At 43.7% G+C, this 12322-nt stretch overlaps 1 protein-coding gene across 1 annotated transcript in view; it reads right to left on the reverse strand.

Annotated features, from left to right (window-relative positions):
- Positions 1-1360: 1360 nt before the first annotated feature.
- LOC140406136 (huntingtin-interacting protein 1-related protein-like) overlaps positions 1361-12322 on the reverse strand; it is a gene marked incomplete at its 5' end in the record, with an annotated part of 74321 nt that continues 63359 nt past the window's right edge. The window contains 6 exons of the mRNA XM_072494279.1: positions 1361-2142; positions 2492-2686; positions 7533-7594; positions 7702-7825; positions 8610-8715; positions 12004-12104. Of these exons, the coding sequence (XP_072350380.1) occupies positions 2092-2142; positions 2492-2686; positions 7533-7594; positions 7702-7825; positions 8610-8715; positions 12004-12104 (639 nt within the window). The remainder of the gene's footprint in view (positions 2143-2491; positions 2687-7532; positions 7595-7701; positions 7826-8609; positions 8716-12003; positions 12105-12322) is intronic.

Consider the following 12322-nt stretch of genomic DNA (forward strand, 5'->3'; position numbering starts at 1 on the left):
ATTGCTAAACCACACTGTTCCCTCACCTTTTCCTACATGTGGTATTAAAGTTGCTGCAAGCCACCTCGGCTATCTGCCAGAACACTGAGCCAATTCATTTGCACAACACACAAATGATTATGTTTTTTAGCCTACTGCTGGGATTGTCTCAGCCTCCACATCCTAGAGTGTCAAGCAATGCTTAGTGGGAATGAGAGGGTGTAGCCTGAGGACTACAACCAATAATCACTTTGGTAAGGAAACCAAAATGACCTGGTTCTGAAAAAACGTCTTGTACTCTTGTGAAGTGGGAAGCCAACGACACTTGGCAAGGGTATGAATGATAGAGAAAGCAAGCTATGCTGTTCTGAATTCATTACGTTGGGAAGGGTTTAGGTTTCTGATTGTTAAATCAAATTTGTAGATGATAAATGTATACGTTAGGATTGAGAGCAGAGGAAGAGAAAAGTTCACAAGTGAACAAATTTCCAGACATAAAATAATGAAACCTTGGGTATTGACAAGATTGTGGGATCTTGGGAGAGATATGGCAACTATGTCTGTAGTCACGTTAAATTACAATCAATCTATTGCAAAACTTTACATTGTTTGTATTTGAGTGAGGACTGCTTTGCATGCTCAGTTTAGGGACTCATTTGTTATTTTGATTCAAAGTATCATTGAAGGTTAACTATATTGCTTTTCAGATTTATTTGCTTTTGTACAAATTTAATTCTTATAAATAACTTATCATTTGTTTTAATACTCATGGTGATTTTTTCCATCCAACAAAGTGATCAGAAGAGCAATGGACATCCTAAATGTGGTCTCTAACTTAAATGGGTAATTGTTACTACTTAGAATGTTACACCATTCAACAGGAGATGAGTGGTCCTGTGGATTACAATGCATGTTCACAGCAACTGACTCAATATGGGGTAGTTGTGAGTTGAGCAGGATATGCAGGTTGCAAGCCAGAGGGATGGGCAGTCACGGGTTTGTGGAACTTGAACCAATGACAAATAAATACGGGCGAGGACCAAAAAAGATAATATAGTTTTGTCAATGTTGAACTGTAGCTAGTTCATTCAAGACTTCTTTGTCCAACAGGTAGTCCTATATAGTGCAGCGTATATAGCGTATTGGAGTTAAAGGTGGTTTCAGTAACATAGTCATGAAAACTGACCTTATATACTTCGACCCATATTAAGATGGTTAGATACTTATTCATGTTGAGTCCAACATTTTAAGGTGAGGCAGAATTAATATAAATCTGTATTAACCGTATGAGGCAACAGTGATCTTTCTGATTGTCCAGGTAGATCCTTAGGATTTTCCAACCTGTTAGTTATGTCAGATGTACAATAAAAAAGTACAACTAAATGTTAATAACTATTTATTTCAAATATCACATTTAAAATTCATATTTTCACATAAAATTCAGCGACACAGCAGCAGACATATGGCAAATTCTTTGTCTTTACTATTGCAAATAAATATGCCACATCCATTAAAATGTCCACATACATACAAAAAAAGACTTTTTGCTCTATGGATTTAATCTAAAAATGTATAATTTCTGTATGTTCTGTATGTAATGTATGTACAAACTATTTAACTCCTATTTCATAGATAGTATTACTGGTACTTTCCAGCAAATCTTCAAACATCCTGACCCAGCAGCAAATGCAAAAGTGTACAGAACACTTTAATAACCTTTTATAGAAAAAAGACATTTCAGTGTGATCAATAACAGTCCGACATGCCGGATTTCGATTTACAGAGATTGCAATGCAGGAGAATGTTGGAGAAGAGTCGGCTTACTGTATCTCTTCCGATTCTATTCCACACGACCAATTTGAAAATTAATATAGGTGTTGATAACAATGTGATTATTCTGTGATGTTAACATCTATCCTTTACTTTCCAAATAAATAATTTTAATCTGATTGAGCGATTAGCTAAAAACAAGTAATTTGATCAAATGAGCAAGTTAATGCTGTGGAATGTCACACTGCCATCTGATGAGCTTGATGTGTGTGAGCAGCATAGAGGAGATTCTTCTTCCCTGTTCCAAAAACACCACCGCCACAGTCATCTCTGCAAATTTCTTTATTGAGAACTCCGTAAGTGAGAAACGTAAGCCGGATTAGGTGCGTTTAGCTGCAAAATAACATGGAACAATCAACATATTTCACCTTCACGGGCAACAAATGCTTGCTTTGAGCACATTGGCTGCAGTATTTCCTACTTTACAACAGTGACGACATTCAAAAGAAATATTTAATTAGCTGTAAAGCACTTTGGGATGTCCAAAGGTCATGAAAAGTGCTGGACAAATACAAATCTATCCTGCCAATGTCACCGCCCCCCGCAACATCCTGAAGCAACTCCAGGCTTAACAGCTTAAGAATCCTCAGAATGAGAACCTTGGATACAAACATTCACTAATTCTCTGGAATTGCTTGCAGAGAAAAATACATTATCATTAAATGTGAGAGGTCAAACTTACCTGACCATCTTTTTTTGGTGGGATGTTTGGTTTTTGGGAAAGGGGTGGCTTCTTTGAAATCTCTGGTTTGGATGGTGGCTTCACATCCTCCAACATATCATCACATATTCCACCCAGGTCATAGTGTTTCTTCCTTATATCTCCCAGTTTCATTCTTTCCTGCTGCAGTTTATTTTCTAGCTCCAACACTTTCACCTGGATGAAGGATAAGGAAAGCAGTTAGATCTTGGTCCTTCATGTACCATGACTTCATTTTCCCTGGCTGTTTGGAAACCATTTCAAACTGGCCCAAAAGCTCAATTAGAAAAAGGGTTGGCAAAGTAGAATTTGTTTGTGGAAGAGGATTACTGATGCCTCACGATGATATCACAGGCAAGTGATGTGAATCGGGTAGTTCAACATATTTTCAAACCAATCCGGTTTCTTTAATGAAGCAATAGACAAGTTGCACAAGGGCAGAGTAAGATCAAGGTGACCATTTTGATAATGCAAACACGATGGGTGGGGGAAGTGAAATTAAAACCATGTAATTAATGAGGCTTTGCTGCCGGCTTGCTAATAATAATGTACATGACAGGCCAGAAAATGATTTTCTGCGAGTGAACTCTGCCACCTGTGGATGTTCTGAATGACAACGTCTCTTAAATATTCACAACTCTCTTCTTTCTGATGTTGATGACCTCTAAATTGATGAGCAGGCACTTACACTATATATAGTGCCAGGGGTGTAGCTGTCTTTGCGCGATGTCCACCAGGTTAATCATAGAATCCCTACAGTTCAGAGGGAGGCCATTTGGCCCACTGAGTCTGCACCAGCCCTTCAAGGGTACTCTGGCCATGCCCACTCACCCTATCCCTGTAACCCATTGTCTAATCTACATATCCCTGGACACTAAGGGGCAATTTAGCCTGGCCAGTCCACCTAACCTGCACATCTTTGGACTGTGGGAGGAAACCCACACGGGGAGAATGTGCAAACTCCACAAAGTCACCCAAGGCCAGAATTGAATCCAAGACCCTAGCGTTGTGAGGCAGCAGTGCTAACCACTGTGCCGCCCTAAGAGTAAGCGTGAATCCTCAATCATCCTCTCTGCTAATATCGCAGCAGAATCGACTCACCGTTCCTCCGACAGAACACAATGGAAGTCTATTTTTTAGGAATAGTCATTGATTTTTCCTGTTATTGAAGGCTGTGTAACGTAAAGTCCTTTACCTCGCTAACACAAAATCTAATATTACTCAAAATGCTTGGCATGCATCAAATACTATTGAGGTCTGTTAGTCTGGGGAAGGGAGGCCTTGGAGTTTCAGATTCAATCTCAGTCCAATGTTTGCATTCACTATATGAGCGGCACGGTAGCACAGTGGTTAGCACTGTTGCTTCACAGCGCCAGGGCCCCGATTCACTTCCTGCTTGGGTCACTGTCTGTGTGGAGTATGCATGTTCTCCCCGTGTCTATGTGGGTTTCCTCCGGGTGCTCCGGTTTCCTCCCATCAGCCCTGAAAGACGCACATGTCAGGTGAATTGGACAGTCTGAATTCTCCCTCTGTGTACCCGCACAGGTGCTGGATGGAGTGTGGCGACTAGGGGATTTTCACAGTCACTTCATTTGGAGTGTTAATGTAAGCCTACTTGTGACACTAATAAAGATTATTATATAATTTTCAATAATTTCCAAATTTAAATGCAACAGAACTAAAAAGCACCTGTTGAAAACTGGGTTCATCCATCGCCTTTGCAAAGCTCCAACCCAAATGTTTTGCAAAAACCATTACTGTCTAATATGGAGACGGTCCACACCGACCCCCCACCCCCACCCACACACAAACAAACCAGGTACCATTTAAGCTTTACCTATTACTAATAAAGTAAAAGTCTTGCTTTCCATAATTGCAAACTGCATCTCCCTGGTGCTGTTGGAGTCAATTATACAGAACTAGAACCCCTCAACAAAGGATGGGTTTGGGTCAGGTAGAATGTTAAAATGTCAAATGAAGTCGAACTAAAGTAACCATAGGTTTTGTAGCCGACAGTCTGGATTTTACTGCATTGGAGTCCGTGCTGGTGTTGGACAGCCTTCCATCTGGAATTTCAGAAGTGGAGATGATAACATTACTATTACCACAGCTCACTGCCACATGACACTGAGAATACCAACACCTACGTGTAAAACCTTTTCCGGTTTACCTCTTGATATGCAAGGGTGCTAGAAATGGTCTCTAGTCAGAACCGTTGTGTCTGAATATGGGTCAGTCAGCAAACGACTCTTTTACCTGGTTATAGTGACCTGTGAAGACGATGAGCGCAGGAGACACATCCCTTGCTTATGGCACTAACTGCTTTACAGTAAGAGGAAAGGCCCAGTTTGAATGTTAGTGCGAGTGGATGAATGAGCGAGTGAAGTAGGGTTGTGGGTGAGATGGCTAGGTGTGTAAGGAGGGGACATGGATAAATGGATGAGGTTCGTAAGTGGGTAGGGAGGGAGGTGGGTAGGAGGAAGATTGATGGGGAGGGAAGTAGGTGAGGGTAGGGAGGGGGGAATAAGTGGGTGAGGTGGGTAAATGGGTAGTCAGACGTCTAACATTTCCTTAGTAACTACAGAGGCAAATGTTGTGGATCTCTCGCATGTCTCCAGTTCTAACTCCAAATCAGAGACAGACTCATAGGGTCCTGGAAGTAGGGGTATTGCCTATTGGAACGTCCTGGGAAATTTCCCCGCAGGTCAGATGACTCCCACAGGGTCCTGACATCTATCTCAGTCATGCGGCCGGTCTCCAATGATCTGGAGACTGGAAGATTATTCCATGAAACAAAAAAACTAACTCCAGCAGTGTCATGATAAGATCTAGGATGCAAATGTGCTCTTAGTTATTCCACTGACCACAGTGTTGATGGAAGGGTTCAATGTACATTCATTTTCTTATTCATCCTGATTAAATTGAAATAGAAATGAGTCTACTTTGTGACAGAATCAGAATCAAACATTTACAGTAACTCTGTCCCTGGTTACCAGAGGTGTGAGCATACTGCAGATTGTTAAGAATTTCCAAATTTTCACCTTGAACATATTTGTTTTAAATCCAGAGCGGAATGTATGTTTGCTGCTGGGTGTAAACCTGTATTTCATCCTTCGAAGAACATAAAGACTTGACTGTTATTCTGCTCTGTGAGTCCAAAGATGTGCGGGTTAGGTGGATTGGTCATGCTAAATTGCCCTTTGTGTCCAAAAACGGTTAGTGGGGGTTACTGGGTTACGGGGATAGGGTAGATACGTGGGCTTGAGTGGGGTGCTCTTTGTAAGGGCTGGTGCATACTCAATGGGCCAAATGGCCTCCTTCTGCACTGTAAGTTCTATGATTCTGTGACTCTTTGCGTTGGATGTCCACAGTAAAAGAAAACTTGGTACGTTTTTCATCGGAAGCCTGGATTTACACACTTTACTTTTATATAAATTTAAAGTGCCCAATTTCTTTCCAATCAAGGGGCAATTTAGCGTGGCCAATCCAACTACCCTGTACATCTTTTGGGTTGTGGGGGTGAGACCCACGCTGACAAGGGGAGAATGTGCAAACCCCACGCGGACAGTGACCCGGGGCCAGAATCGAACCCGGGTCCTCGGCTGTACCACCGTGCCGCTCAGATTTACGCACAAATGACACCAAGAGCCCAATGGATTTGTAGGCAGCATCCGTCTTCATTACGCAATGACAATGAACCAGCTGCTGGCTTTCCACCAAGTATTTGTGATAATGTACCAGAGGCGAACTACCTGTGCAGATTTTGTAAACATTTCTTGAGGAAAGCATATCCAACATTCCGTGGATATGGGTATCACTGGACAACATGTTTAGTGAATTTTATTCATTATAAATTGGCAGGTCAGCCAGGCCTTAACTTACTTTGAGGTCACTTTTACTAATACACATTTGCAGGAGTGGACAGGCTGGGGGTTGGTGATTGTGTCCAGTATTTCTGGCCTCTACTTGTGGCTACCCCAATCCTTACTCCAGCTCACTTCTAGTTTTAAGGAAGGGGGTACAGGGAGTTGGGCAACCACCCCACTCCCAGGTGGCAGGCAGACCGTTTCATTAGAATGAGGATGCCTGCCTCATATTCAGCCACCATTTTACATTTAATCTAGGTGTGCCAATTCGCCCGAGCCTCAGCAAATCCAGCAACTAAAGGGAAGTGAGGACTATTGAATTCAGGGGGTTAATGCCCTTCCACCTATCCTGTTGGATCCAGTTTACCTGCTTCACCAATCCCTCACTAGCCGGGCACCGCCCGACCCTTTCAATCGCCACCCCATCGCTTCTGAGCGCGCCCCCCTCGAACTTTCCAATCTCCTTCCTGGGGTCTCTGATCTCTCCAACCCTTGGCTTCCGATTTGCCTTCTGGCCTCGAACCTCCCTCATTGTCCTGCACCACAATCTTCCCTCTCGTCACCAATCACCTTGAACACCATCCCCACCCCTTCAGCATATCCCTTTCCTCTCTCCCTCTTCTTTGTGTTCCGTCTTAAGCCTGCTGCAGAAGGGCCACCCATCCAACAACCTGTCGATCCATCAATCTGCCTGGCTGCAAATGAAAAATGGGCTACGACAAAGAAAAATCCGAATCCAGTCCTCCCAATAAATTTGGCAAGACCTGCAGTAAACCCATTCTTCCAACTTCCCCAACGCACAGCAGCTTCCCCACTCTCCCTGCTTCGGAGTTAATATCCTGCCCAGAGAGTTTGCTCAATGGAGGAAAAGAATGCAAATTCTAAATGACAGAAGCTAGTTTAAAAAAATAGTCTTTTCAGGAGTGAAGCATTTCAACTTGCATTTGTGCGTTGTCGTCCCTGATGCAGCACAGCACACAGCCTTACAAAAGGCTAGGTGGAGTTACGGGGATAGGGCGGGGGACTGCCTGTGTAGGGTGCTCGTTCAGAGGGTCAGTGCGGACTCGACGGGCCGAATAGCCTCCTTCTGGACTGCAGCAATTCAATGATTCTGATATTCCACAGCTAGCGCAACGCCAAAACCAATAAAAAATTACCTGCGTTTCGATCTCCTCTTTTTTAAGTTTAATCCTTGACATGCCCGAAAAATCCATTGTATCTAAAGAAGGTAGAAAGAGAGGGACATCAGTACCTGAACCCAGATGTACAGAAGTGTCAAATTCACCGAAACCTTGTGAAGCAGCAAGTCTAATGTGATCTCTATACCTTTATCTTCAATTTGTTCCTGTCCCGATTGTGTTGAAGCCACTACGTTAGCCGTCATTTCATTTACATGCCTGGAGGCCTGCTGCAATCTGGACAGGTTTCTGCTGCTCCTGGCTGCTTTCACCTAAAATCAAGGCAACATGCTCATTATTCGAGAGTAGGTAACTTGCATGTCCATCGAGTGCCTCGTATAAAGTTAGATGCGCCAGTCGCCTTCACTGGACCATAAAGAGGACGGACAGCAAACTGGGTAAAGACAGCAAAAAGTAAAGCGTGGAGATTGTCAACAGCAAAAGAAAAGCTTTTCAGGATTCTGGATAAGTAAAGCGAAGTAGTAATAATAATAACCGTTTATTGTCTCAAGTATGAAGTTACTGTGAAAAGCCTGTAGTCGCCACACTCCGGCACCTGTTCGAGGAGGCTGGTACCGGAATTGAACACGCGCTGCTGGCCTTGTTCTGCATCACAAACCAGCTGTCTAGCCCACTGAGGCACAGGGATTGAGAAAAAGGGATGAAAGACCAAATGCATCAATGATGGAGCAGAGGGAAACCAGGAGTAAGAATGCGCCAGGAGTGGAAAGGATTTGAAATAATTTGCAATCAATTTATGGGACACACTGGGTCACTCCTATCTCCTGCTCCATCCCTCATTGGTGGCCTTTACTTTAGCCAATATGAAGTCTGTTTCTAAACCTCTCCCACCAGGCCCTCTCAATCCTGACAAGCAAGTGAGTCGCGGTGAGGAAAGATGGAAAGTAAACCCTCGCAGCTTGTTAATGTGGCACACCTTTCCTTATTTCAACTTAATGATTTCTCCTCACCTATTCCCTCCCCCTCCTCTCTCCCCCCACCCCTCCCCCTCCTTTTCCCTGTATGTTTAAGACCTGATTTTCCTAATCCTCTCACCTTTGATGCAGCGACAAGCTGCGCTGTGCTGGCTGCGACCTCACGCGAACAGACAATCAATTCTTCGTATTTCCCAGTCTTCAGGACAACTTTATCGGCCGAATCTCTGAATCCAGAAAGAAAAACAAATGTGACTTGACACTTCATCCTCCTGGGTACCACCAGCTCCAAGTGCGGGGAGCCACCACCATTATCAACCCAAAATTGGATGGGGATCGGAAGAAATGAGAGCCTGGCACAGGCTTGGTGAAAAGGGAGGGGTGCAAAATGAATCCTTCAGCCAATTCATGTAAGAGAAGTGAAATCAGGCCTGCTCCCTTCTGGGTGTGTCCTCCACACCCACTGATGCTTGCCGATGTCTAATAGTGCCAGTAATAGGGACATTTACACTTAGTCATTGGTTCACTGCGCTGCAAATTCAATGAAAACTTTAGTAACTTTTGTCAGAAATGTTTTGCCATTTTAAAGCACAGCAACAAACCAGGCTAAACGTAACATAGGCTTACATTCAAAAGTAGTAATACCAGTGGTGAAAGAAAGAGTTTTCGCTGCATCATTCTCTAAAGGTCCTGAACCGATGCTTTCGGGCTATAGCTAAAATGTAGCGTACTCGGGTTCTATATGAAATGGAATGCATCATTCTGTCCTTGTACAGGACCACGAGTCAGAATACTGTGCCCACTCACAGTGGGGGGGGGGGGAACTGAAGTCCAGAGGAGGGCTACTTGATTGATTTCCAGATTAACACACCATTGTTACCCAGGTAGGCTCGACTGGCTGAGTCTGTACACAATTTAGAAGTGTGGACTTGGGGGCAAGCTTTTGCAATTGAAGGCCCTAGGTTGGGTGTATATGTTGACCAAATATTGCAATGGGGCAGGTTAGAGAGAACCAGGAAGAACTAGCTCTGAATTTACATGGTGGTTCTCTTCCTGCACAGCAGTCAGCTGGTGGTCCAGGTCTCCTGACTACGCAGTGAATATTCATTCACAGAAATCTCATCTCATGCAAGCGGTGGTGGTTATCTGATCATATATATGAGAATCAAAGTGAAATTTCCCAGTGCTCCCCCCCCCCTTCCTAAACGGCCTGGGCTTTGACTTTCTTTACACTCTAGTTATTACCCCAGGTGGTGGCCTGTTTGTACTGTGACAGATAAAGCATCGTGACTGTGGGATACGCTGAATGGCGCAGCAGGCCTTTTAGTTATTTTTTTGTTGAATGAACTCAAGTGTCTGGTTTAGATTTTAAGCATTTCTGGTCAGTTCACTCAAAAACAAGACCACCTAGTGAAACACTGAGTGTGCGTTTAAGTTCAGTGCTCGGGATTCTGGCAATGTTCCAGTTCATAATTATCAGAAACCTTTCATGGTTCTTGGGGGAAGAGAGGTTGTGAAGAGTCACCTGAAGCAGAATGAACATGATCTCTTCATGCTAGAGCTCCAAGCTCCTTTGCAAGAGAATGTTGACGGACACCTGTGTTTCCGCAGGTCTGGAGCCTGGGGCAGGGGAGTTCAGTGAGTTAGTGTCAATGAAAATAATCTGAAAGGAAGGGGAAATTAAACAGAATTTGCTCTCACCTGGCACCCAGTGGACACTTACTGAACAGCATTAGCTGTCACTTGGATAAGAAAAGCGCAGAGTAAGGCGGGTGCAAGAGTGGAAAGGTGCAATTACTTCCATTTTGTGCTGCTAAAGATAATCCGTGAGTCAAGATCCAGCAGTTCATTATTTTAATGCAGAAAGTGTTCATGAACATTAGCAATATAAAATCTGTGTAGACACAGCCATTCTTAGCATCTGTATGATATTGTGGATGTTACTCAGATTTAAATATGTTGCAAACTTCTTGCATATCAGGACTGTGAACAGGAATCCTTATTCACTCTGACCAATGCTGATAACAAACTAGGAATAATTAAGCCTTTAATTATGTCTACATTAATTGGTAAAATCCAGACAACCCATAAAAATGATCTTTAAACTTCTTTGTAACAAGAGTAAAAGGACTGACGATCAAATCATTGAAGCATCCATGTTGTTAGTTCACAGTAAAGCCAATTAAGGAAATTCACAGCATATCAGAAGAATCATAGAATCACTACAGTGCAGAAGGAGGCTTCATCCCTTCGAATCTGCGCTGACCCTCCGAAAGAGACCCCTACCTAGGCCAACTCCGCCACCCTTTCCCCATAACCGCACCTAGCATTTGGACAATCTACCTAACCTGCACATCTTTGGACTGTGGCAGGAAACTGGAGCACCCGGAGGAAACCCACACAGACATGGGGAGAATGTGCAGACTCCGCACAGACAGTGACCCAAGCCGGAATTGAACCCAGGTCCCTGGAACTGTGAGGTAGCAGTGCTAACCACTGCGTCACCGCGCCGCCTCAAATAAATACTGTCCTTGTGCCACACCATGTTTCAAAGTGATGGAATCAATATTAACAGAGACCAAATTTGACCAGCCCAGCCCATACTCAGCTTGTTTTCAGAAAAAGGTTTGAAGGTTTGGGAAACAATTCCAGAGTTGATAATTGAAGCAGAAACCAGGTCAACATAGGTGAGAGACAGCTGGTTTGTAGGAAAAAGGAACAATAGGATGTGGGAACAAGCCAAGTAAATAGGATTAGGATTATAGTTTACATGCAGGATAAACACCAGCATGGACTAATTACAGCCTCTTTGTGTTGTCATTCTTGTGTAATGTAACCAGGGGCACGCTGGGCACGAGGATACAAGCTCAGAAGTGTACAGAATGTCCAAACTGAATCCTAACAATAGAAAAATGACTTCTGAGAAGGAACCTGCCCGAGTTGGTGAATTGGAGAAAGTTTCCATTCCTCCCACGCTTGTCTGAAACATAAAAAGCTTGGCTCATCTTCCTCTCACTCCGCTGTGCTGGCACTCATATGCTGCTCTGCCATACCGGGCAGATTTGACTGACTGATTTGAGGACACGCACTCGTTGCACGATTGTTGGATACGGATATCTTCTCCATGCAGGTGCAAAGTGCCCTGCCCATTATAGTAATGCCACAGTGATAAACCTCTCATCAGGATCAAAGGAGAAAGCGTGTGATGTACCTTCAATCCACAGAGAGGCAGCGAGAGCGAGTGAACATGCGGCTTTATTAGTCATGAACTTGCCTAGCCAGAGTCACTAGTACAGATGAATGCCGCCCACAAGAGGCCAGCCTATATATGCCCCGGTGTGGGCGGAGCCAGAGGCGGAGCCATACCGGGGTTACAGTACAGTATCTGGAAGCAGTTCATATCACCCCTTCCAGGTCATAGGTCACAGGTTATGGTATTATGCATGCATTATGGTGAATACATTCACCACAGCGTGAGAGTGATTTCCCCAGTGAGTAATGGAATAGGTACTTACACCAGCTGGGTTGCACCCCATCCCACAGCTTTGGAGGCTGAGATCAGTCCTTCCGTCCAACGAGAATTCTTTGCATAGAATTCCTTCGGTGTTGCTGCCCCCTGTAAATGCAAATATTACTTCACTAACTGAATTCAATATTTTTCATGTGTGTCAAAAGGATGCTCTGCTTTATAGGATTATTTGAAATGGCCAGGGTGAGAGAGGAAGTTCACAGAACTTTTTCTTATTTGTCCTCTTTTTTTTTTTGTTGCAATTTTTAACAATCCCTATCTGGAGATTGAGTGACTGAGTCCAGGATGGGTGGTTGGTGCAAGTT

This window comes from Scyliorhinus torazame, unplaced genomic scaffold (genome assembly GCF_047496885.1).
Source record: "Scyliorhinus torazame isolate Kashiwa2021f unplaced genomic scaffold, sScyTor2.1 scaffold_302, whole genome shotgun sequence".
NCBI classification, from domain to species: Eukaryota; Metazoa; Chordata; class Chondrichthyes; order Carcharhiniformes; family Scyliorhinidae; genus Scyliorhinus; species Scyliorhinus torazame.